Source organism: Hydractinia symbiolongicarpus, chromosome 3 (assembly GCF_029227915.1).
Source record: "Hydractinia symbiolongicarpus strain clone_291-10 chromosome 3, HSymV2.1, whole genome shotgun sequence".
In the NCBI taxonomy this organism is placed as follows: domain Eukaryota; kingdom Metazoa; phylum Cnidaria; class Hydrozoa; order Anthoathecata; family Hydractiniidae; genus Hydractinia; species Hydractinia symbiolongicarpus.
Genome location: NC_079877.1, coordinates 28,850,209 through 28,860,259, shown reverse-complemented (window position 1 = coordinate 28,860,259; position 10,051 = coordinate 28,850,209). Strand labels below are relative to the sequence as shown.

Genomic DNA, 10,051 nt, shown 5'->3' with positions numbered 1-10,051 from the left:
ACCGCCAGTTTTCAAATCTGGTCCGCAGAATGTGGCAGTTAAAACAGGTACTAAAATACGCGGCCGCGCTTTTTGCCACTTATTCTGCCGTTAATTTTAAAGTAAAACAGGCGGTAAATGACGCGGCCGCGCTTTTCTTCCGCAGAAGATTTTCGAAAAACAACGGCATGTGGCCAAGGGCGCAGTGTTCTGGTCTGCAAATTAGAGCCCTGGAACACTAGAACGGAATTCTTAGAAAGTTACTTCTCAGAACTCACAGAAAATGGCAGCTGCAGCTGGAAGCTTTGAAAAGGTAAACAAGCAATTAGCTAGCTTATTTCGCTTTATTTTTTGCAAATCTACGAAGATAGTAGGCAAAGAAACACACTGACCTAAGAAAATCTTTCACATCACACAAGTCAGTTTTGATAATAGCTATATGTTTTGTTTAGGTGAAAACTTTCCTTGAGTCCAGAGGTATAGAGTATTTGTTGAATTCGTTCATCCTGAACAAAATTGACGATAATGTGGCTCCTCAAGTTGAACAACAAAAGCTTGTGGAGCTAGGGTTGGCGTATGGAGATATATTATCATATCGGCTGATATTTGCACTCCCTGTGGTTGAAGAGAAGTCCTATTCATGAAAAGGCAGATGAACTAAGAAAAATATTGAAAAGAGCCCACTCTGGGAAATATGATATTCATAACCGTCCGATAACTGTAAGGGAAACCTACAAAGTTAATGTTGGATTGAAGTGTAAAGATAAGTTATCAAAATATACAATGAAAAACAACCAGAGTTATTTGACACTATTTAATCGATCTACAAAATACCCTGAGCTACATGACGAAATACGTAAACACTATGATATACCACAGAAAGATCAAACATTTGTTGGTAATTATAACGGTCACTCTCTGGAGCAAGATTTCATTGATATAGAAACATATGGTTTGAGTTGTAGAGACAAAAAAAAAGGAATACAAGTATATTTATACTATCCTAAATCATTTGCGAAGTTGGAGTTTTCAAAGTTGTGCAATAAGTCATATTCAAGCATGTTTGAATTAGATACAGAAATTATTGGACCAGAAGAAACAGTAATATCATCTGCATGGGCAGAAGGTACCTCAACAATTACTGTGCCACCCAGCTTACCAGGATCGAATTTTGTTGACAGAAGTATATGCAGTGTTTGTTCTTGTACGTATATTGGTAGCTGTCTACGCTGTGAGCAAAATGAAAGTTACACAGCAACTTTGCTAGCAGATCAAACAGACAACATTATGACAGAGGATACTTTTTTAGCATCACCCGATCCAGATGCTGTGACAAATACTGCCAAAACTGACATAGATGTAAACGTAGAAAATTCTACTCTTCGTGATTTGAGATTGAGACATTTTTCAAGAAACACACAAAAACCAGTGAGATATAGACATTCAATTGGCTCACCCTCATTGTCTCTTCAACTAGAATCAACAGAGGACAGTTCAGCATTTGGTGATGATGAAGTGAATCGTTTTATGGAAAATTATGAGACAGATAATTTTGATAATGCTACTCCACAGTTTGAAGAAACAGAAACTGATTCTATCGCATTTATGCAAAACTGTGAAAGCTACTTCACCAATTTACCAAAAGTAAACACAAAGCATATCATCATACAACGAGATTCACAGCGTTTTTGGCCTGTATTATTACGTCAAAATTTTGATCTTTCGTCTGAAAAAATAGCTATCAGATTTGCAGGTGAACCCGGTGCTGATGCAGGTGGACCGCTGCGCGAATTTTACTCATTGTCAATGAGACGGTTTACCACTATCCCTGGGGTATTTTTCGGAGATGACAAAGGAATTTGTTTCAAATTAATGCCAGATGGTGTATTAAAAAAAGTATATTACAAGCTTGGGCAGTTAACAGGTGCATCTATTATACATGTTGGAAGAGGTCCCGAATGTTTCTCTGAGCTCATTTTCAATGCATTGTATGATTTGCCATATCCTGATAAAATAACACCAATAAATGATGCAGAATTCAAGTATAAATTGGATAAAATTGAGAGTGGCGAGAATGAAGATCTACTTGATTTGAACATTGTTCCTGTACCTGATATCGAACAGAACAAGCAAGTTTTTTCAATCAGTTATTTAGTGATGAAAAATCGTGCCGCAATATCACAATTTGGAGAAGGACTAAAAAGTATATGTCCAGAATTTATGTTACAATCCAATTGTCACACTATGAAAGCTTTTTTATTGCCAGATGAAAAGATCTTAACTCTTGATGAGCTTCTTGTTATTCTATGCTTTCACAACGACGAAGAAATTGGTTCTAATTTACACCGTGATATTTCCAATGCCATTTGTGACTGTGAGCTGTTTTTAGCTGATGTTGCTAATGGAAACTATGATGAGATATCTCTTAAAGACATACTGTTTTTATTCACTGGAATGGATAAAATTCCCAGAAAGGGTTTGGATAAAAACATTGATATTTTTTTTAACTGTGATTTCAACTTTCCAAAAATTTCTACATGTGGACTTAATGCCACTCTACCAACAAAAAAAGTTGAGCATAATCTGAAGATTGCTGCTAAATTCGGAGGGACTGGATTTGGTGTTGTTTAAAATATTCATGTTTTGTATCATATATTATTGAAAAAATGTTTTTAGTCTTTTTTTAAATGAAAATTTTGTTATCAAGTTTTTTGGTAATCACTTTTTTAGGACTTTTTAGTGTAACCTTATAACCCCCAAAAGATCTCAGTTCTTCATATACGTTTCATTGAAATTTTTTTGAATTTGTTAAAGTGCTCCCAGTGAAAACGAGCGAATTTCGCCTCTTTTATGATATTGGAAAATTTATTGATTGTTATTCTCATGATTTATATGTGATATTTTGTTTGGATATGTTATGTTTCATCAAAGAGACTTAGTATATAAATGTTTCTTTTTGTTTAGCTTGTTAAACTATAAACCCGTCATTCCTTAAGAATCCAAGTAATTGCAAATATGTTTCCAATGATTGTTGTGCGTCCATGGGTGCTTGCAAGTGATGTATCCCCATATAACAAATCAATAAATCATGCAAATCTTTATTTTGGAAAACTGGATGATGATCAATTCCCATGACATTTTCAGCGACAGATATTTCAGTGCTATCCACAAGCATCCCTTGATTTGAATAGCCACTTGCTGACGGAATATGAAACAATAGGTCTGGACGACCTCCTGGTGCGCTTGATGACTGGCGTACGTTTCTTGAATTCCATGTGATGACAAAATCATTAAATTCTCTCTGTAAAACGGGAATATAACAAAGAAATAAGGCTTCTCTATGGGTTGGTAATTCGGGGTCATATACGAGTGTTGATGTGAGATGTTTGAAATAATTTATCCACCAATTAAGTTTGTACAACTTGAGGCGAGACCAAAATGCTTCTATTCTCTGGTTTCCCGTTGAACGACCGTACTTAAAACTATCGCTGTTACCAGTAAAAAATTCTTGTAAATCCGCACAATAAATGTTTTCCGTCCCTCGGTCCATTCTCAGTATACGCGGACATACACCGTATCTCTTCACGCATTGCAAAAACAAATTTCCGATTACAAGTGGATCATTATTTGTTGTTGAAACAACCAACCATAGTAATTTACGGCTGAAACCATCAATACCACCGTGTATTGCCAATCCCCATCTTTTTAATTTGTCATTTCCATCTATATGATATATGTCACAAGGACCTTTGGTATCATATATGCGTCGTGTAATCACTTTTCCAAGCCTTTTTTCTACTCCTGACGGATCCACCTCCTTCAATATAGTTCGCACAGTCTCCTTAGCAACAATCACGTCAAACTTCAATGCTATCAATTCTGTCATTTGCCGGTAACCGAAACTTGAAGATGACACTTGCAACTCATTCTTAATAATATCTACCAGGATACTGCGAGAAACATTGCTAGTTCGACGTAAGCCCAATCTTGTGCATATTGATTGAAACTTTCTCATAGATAATGACTTGTGATGACGCTTGTTAATCACCATACATATTTCCAAATACTTCAACTTAGGTCGTAGGCTATGATAATACGCCACTAAATCTTCCAATGACACATCGACACCGACTGGCATAGCATCCATCTTGCACTACGAGTAAACACGTTTTCGTCATTGAACGGTGGTAACTCTCAGGACCACATCGAATCACATCTCAAGGAAAACTGCCCGGCCGCGTCATTTACCGCCTGTTTTACCTTGAAATTAGCGGCAAAATCAGCGGCAAAAAGCGCGGCCGCGTATTTTAGCACCTGTTTTAACTTTGACATTCTGCAGACCAGATTTAGAAACCGGCGGTAAAACTGGCGGTAAAACACGCGGCCGCTCCTAAAAACACGCGGCCGCGCTTTTTAAAACGCGGCCGCACATAATTTCACGCGGCCGCGTCTTTTACAGTGCGCCTATTTTAAATGAAAACAAAACGTTGTAATCAGCCACGGTAGTTATGTATCCAATCCTGCTATGTGAAGTTGCAAATTCAGAAAAGTTGCTTTTGAGAAAATGTACAAAACGGCTGGGTACATTTTCACTATTCCTCAAATATTCATCATGAAACTCAGGATTGGTTTCGCGTAATGATTTAAATGCAGCCCAATGAAACTTGGAACCACTGCCTTTTGAATACTTCAACAAAGGATTTTTTTTTTCGTCGCAAGACTCAGAAAGCAAACGTTGCATTAGGTCGTGATTTCGTTTCGCGAAAGTTTTCCACCTGGCATTTAAATCTCGCGTTAACTGATCTTCTTGTTCTAACAAATTAAACAGTATATATCATTTATTTGTAGAAAAAGACATGGCTGTACACACAGAAGACGTTTTCAAAAGAAAAATTCACGCCAGTACTCCTTCCTCTTTGCATTTTCTGAAGTAAAAAAATCAACAATATCAAAGCTTGTATTTAACCTTTCATAACCTGATTATTTCAACGATAAAGGCTCTTTAACTTTTAAATGAACTTGAAAATAAAGACCAGTGAAGGCAAAGAATAAAAAATACTAAACACAATAGTACTGACCTGACTCTGTGAATTTTTCACAAGCAATGCAGACCTAATTACACTTTCCTGTAAGGTCAAAAATAGTTATAGGCGTTAATACCTGTTCAAAAGTTTTTCTTGAACCACAATGGATGAGTTCCTTGCTATGGATTCTTTCAATTATGTCAAACATCTTGTTTCCTGTGCATACCCTCTTAAAATTTCCCAGAGTTGCGTTGCACTGAAAAAGCATTTAGATATATATAAATATTATGTCAAATCAACGATTATATATATATACATACTTACAAAAACATCTACTGTATATAGCCATTATAAAGGACAGAATTGATTCAGACAGGATTTGAACCTGCATTATCCTGTTAACAGGACATCCTACCAATTGGATGACTGAATCGAAAGTCAGTCTATGAATCTTGATTTTATTATCTAAGAATTATGGTATATATACAGAGATAACAATAAAAAAAGAAAAATTACATAACAGGATAAAAAACCATCTCCGTATACCACAGTAACTGAAACATAGTTTAGAGGTCATGCCAAAACTGAACTTGCCAAAGAAACAATCCATGGGTATTAACTAACATGTATCTTTACTCTTCTGCTATTGTAGTTTGTTGTTCATATTTTTGGCCTTTAGAGATGACAAATAGCTAAGCATTGCTCACAATGGAAAGTGAAAAAATTACAAACACCATAAAAAGTATATATATAATATATACCTAGGTACATGAATGTGTAATAAAATGCAGTATAATAAAACTATAAAGGAGAATAAAAAATGACTTACATCAACTGTAGTGCTAGGAACACATAAAATATCCACCAACCCAAGTGTAGGGTAACTCATCAAAACATACTTGTTTCGTCTGATACGCCTTACAGTACTTTCTGATACATCTCTCTTTTGTTTTTTCAAGTATTAAACAATGTCGTGATAGGTCTCTTGGGACATTATTGTGGAGTTCTTTTTGCACGCTTTCACCTCCAACCAGGCCTGGAACTGTTTTTTATGTTCTCCCAGATCATTTTTAGGCAAAAGATTCCATTAAAAACTTAAATCTAAATTATCCCTGAAAGGGATAAAAAAACAAAGTGAAATAACAAACTTATATAAACAAACTGAGGAAAATATAGCTAGCTAGATATCCACAATACCCACGATCCACACACAACAACCGCGCTGCACTAAATTGTCGGTTTACCCATATTGTCGGAGGGCTGCCCATATTGTCTTTTTTCCACAGTTCAAAATATCGAACAACATGGGTCGACAGACATCGCGGGATGGCACAGCACCTTAGAGAACCAACGAAGTGCTATGTTCAGATGGGCAAATCATTTAATAATTTCCAAGTTTGCCCTAGCTACAAGTTTTGCAACCCAGGGCTTGCTAGTCAACCAATTCAGTGAAATACACATAACTAAATTGTTTCTTCAAGTAAACAGCAGCCTAAATAACATTATTGTATATATATATACATTTACACAAAACAATCAAGGGCAATATGTTAGAAGTTTGTGTGTTGCGATGAGAGGAATCCAAACAAACCCGCCGCACGTATCTGTGACGTAAAACGCCGATCTCGCTTAGCTCTGCAAGGTTATATATAAAACTTTGGTACATTGAGACAAATCTCATTAAATATTACACACAGAAATACTGTGTATTGGAGGGTCACGTGACGAGGCCTCCTCCGGGGCCATGTTCGTATCGCCGTCCCGGGGTCAGAGAAGATACAAAATGCCCTGGGGACGAGGTTGCATATATATCAATTTAATTATCGAGATAAATTTGCTTTATATCATGTTGAACTAAAAATGGTATCTTTTTTTAATATATTTCCCAAAAACGAGCCTCTCTAAAGTCGATGTTAAACCTTAGCTAGTATTTTTATCCAGTCCACAAAATAAATCGACCGCCATGTTTGTGTTGTACTCTTGCTTAGTTTACATAAAACTCCCGCGCGGGGGGGGGGGGGGCAGAAATAAATTTTTGCATGGCAAGAACTGCTCATAAATTATTTTTTTGGTTTAATTATCATAAATCATAAGCGATCATGTGACAAGCCTGTTCCATGGCCTTTTCGCCACTTATCAACAAGGCAAAATGCCCTGGGAACGAGGTTGTTATACCTTTGCTCTTTGTAAGGAAAACTGTATATACATCCTGAAAGGGTGGTCACAATTACAGTGTTTATGTTTAACGTTTCCATGTACTTCACATAATTGCTCCCTTCATTCCTTGATTTTCTTAGTGCTGTTAAAGCAGCTAAGAGCAGCACAACTTACGTTAGGATAATTAGATTCACTTCTATTATATTTTAAATGTACAGATTTTAGTAAAAATGTGATGTTTTTGCGGAGAGTAGCGGAGTGCGCGCCAGCGCACGGAGCGTAGCGGAGCCTATTTCCTCATTATATAAGCCAAATATAAGGGAAATAAAGAAGTACGATGGAGAGTATATAGCATTTCTATGCGATTTCGTCCCTATACATCCGAATTATAAAAATTCAAACAAAAAATCACAGTAATTCAGCAATTTAATGTGGTCATTCTTTAGTACAGTTTATAGTAAGCGAGACAGCGTGTTTATCAAGGAGCAAAGCGATGGAGTGTTTGTTGTTTTTTAAAGATGGTGCCAAGAGGAAAATGGGGACGAACTGATATTTTTAAGAAAACGAAAGAGGGAAGTATAAATAGCTAGCTAGTATATCACTATTTTTTACATGTAATGAACCTCTTCTCACCCACACCTAACTAGCAAATAACTACCAACATATGTGGCAAAATAAGCTGGTATAACACTACCAAATTGGCTAGCTAGCAGCATAAACTAGGTAGTCAACCAGCACAAAACTGTTTTTCTCACTAGCTACTTATCTGACATAAAACTGGCTACTTGGCCGGCATAAAATTAGCTATGTAGCTAGATTTAAATGATCCTTAAGACATATTTTCTAGTCATACACATACTGCACAATGAGTTAATTATGCTCTGATTAGGAAAGTACCATCAAATATCTACAATTATCCACAAAATATGTTGGTTCTAACAATTTTAGACAAAAAACTAAGAACCAAAAGTTTAGCCAAATCAGCAAAAGAACATTGGTATAGACATATATTCTTTTTAGCAGAAGAGCCTGGACTTTTTTTATAAATAAAAGAATAAATGCAACCTCCATAATGTGTTTTTTGCAACCTTGTCCATAGTATTTATTTTGAAAAATATAGTGAAAATGGAAGGTTATGTAGAGCTATCACTATTTTTCACTTTTAGGTCATTCACACCTCTAAAAAGCTCCCTAACTAAAGCATAAAACATAATTTAGTGGCTCAGATTTTCTAGCTAAATAAAGAGGGTGCCGATAAGCCGAAAACGCCCGCATATATTTGGGCGAGTTCGGGCGACTTTTCGAATTAAATTGACGGTTGTCGGCCGAAACCGCCCGCACTTTCCCGAACACGCCCGGAACATTCCCGAAATGCAACACCTTGTAACATAAACATGGCGGACGACAGTTAAAAGAATGCGTTTGAAGAGAAAGGAGTTAATAAAGTTTATATATAAGTTATTTATCAAGTAAATCTTATCACAAATCACAAAAAACAGTTCTTTTAAGAACTTCGCTATCACATAGTTCATTTTAATTTTTATACTTTTTTAAATAATTCTTCGAGAGTCATTTGCGGTGAATCTTTTTTTTCTTCGGGCATTGTTCGGGACTATGCGGGTTTTTTCGGGCAAATACCTGACCTTTTTCAAAAAGCCGAACTCGCCCGAAAACGCCCGCACTTTTTACGGCGTATGCGGCTTATCGGCACCCTCGTGCTAAATATACCAAACTAGGTGCCATATTTTTTAGTAAAAAGACTGTGAGCATATATAAGATGCACATGTAAAGTTTTTCATATATATATAATCATGCCCTGTTGGTCTAATGGCTATGACACTCATGCAAATGAGAGATCCAGGTTCAAATCCTGGACAGGGCTAGGAAAAACATAATTATCTTGCACTTACAACAACCAGGTAAATGTTTCGCCTTTTTCGTGGACTTCTCTAATTATTTCTATATCTTGACTTTTTAATGTTGTTGTCATTGGAACCAAGTTAACTTTTAATCTCAGATTTATTAAAAATTGATAGTTTTTTTGGCGTTATGACCGATTGTTTAAATATTTGTATTGGCACATAATTCTGCTAACATGATTCACTGTATATATATTGACCGGATATAAATTTGAGAGCTTTGTTTGAGCTACTGAATTTGAAATATTTGCATCCCAATATTTTCTATACTCCTGGATTAATATGATACATATCTTAGATATATCGAGCATACGAATCTTTGAGTTGTAGGGGGATTCTCTATTAAGGTGCCTGCCCCTGCCTTGCCGTTCCCTTGCCTTGCCTAACCCTGCCTTGCTTATTCCTGTTCCTGTTTCCTTGCCTGCCTTTGCCTACCCTTCCTATGCCTTTTCTGGTGCCTGGCTTCTATGCCCTTGCCTGTGCCTCTATGCCTTGCCTACCCCTGCTTTGCTGATTCCTCTTCCTGTTTCCTTGCCTGCCTTTGCTGTGCCCTTTCCTTGTCGTGCTTTGCCTTGGCAACCTCTCCGCAACACTTTCTATATTGATTACTTCGTTTTCTCGAGTTAAATTGTCCGTCCGTGTTGTGAGGAAAATGCTTAGTTTCCACGTTCTATCATCCATCCATCGATTTTGCCAACCTCGACCCAAGGGTATCTTGAATCTTTTTGACACGGGGAAGGCGATATCGCCGTCCCGGATGTCAGAAGGGTACAAGATGCCCTGGGGACGTGGTTGCAATTTTATAACTCTGGTTAATTGTTAAAGCCTCTGGGCTTCTTATTAACATTGTGGCCGCCATCATAGAACATTTCAAATACTCAGTCACCGGTACCGAAAGCGATTACTTAAAGACATAGCTGGAGATTTCATAACAAACATTCAAAATATTCCAGATCTTTCTTTACCAGAAAC

General features: G+C 36.8%; 1 protein-coding gene across 1 annotated transcript; it reads left to right on the top strand.

Annotated features, from left to right (window-relative positions):
• Positions 1-2,610, top strand: LOC130636685 (uncharacterized). Its single transcript, XM_057446489.1, has 2 exons — positions 1-292; positions 432-2,610. Exon 2 carries the CDS (start codon positions 763-765, stop codon positions 2,608-2,610), a length of 1,848 nt encoding a protein of 615 aa, XP_057302472.1. The 5' UTR covers positions 1-292; positions 432-762.
• Positions 2,611-10,051: the final 7,441 nt, after the last annotated feature.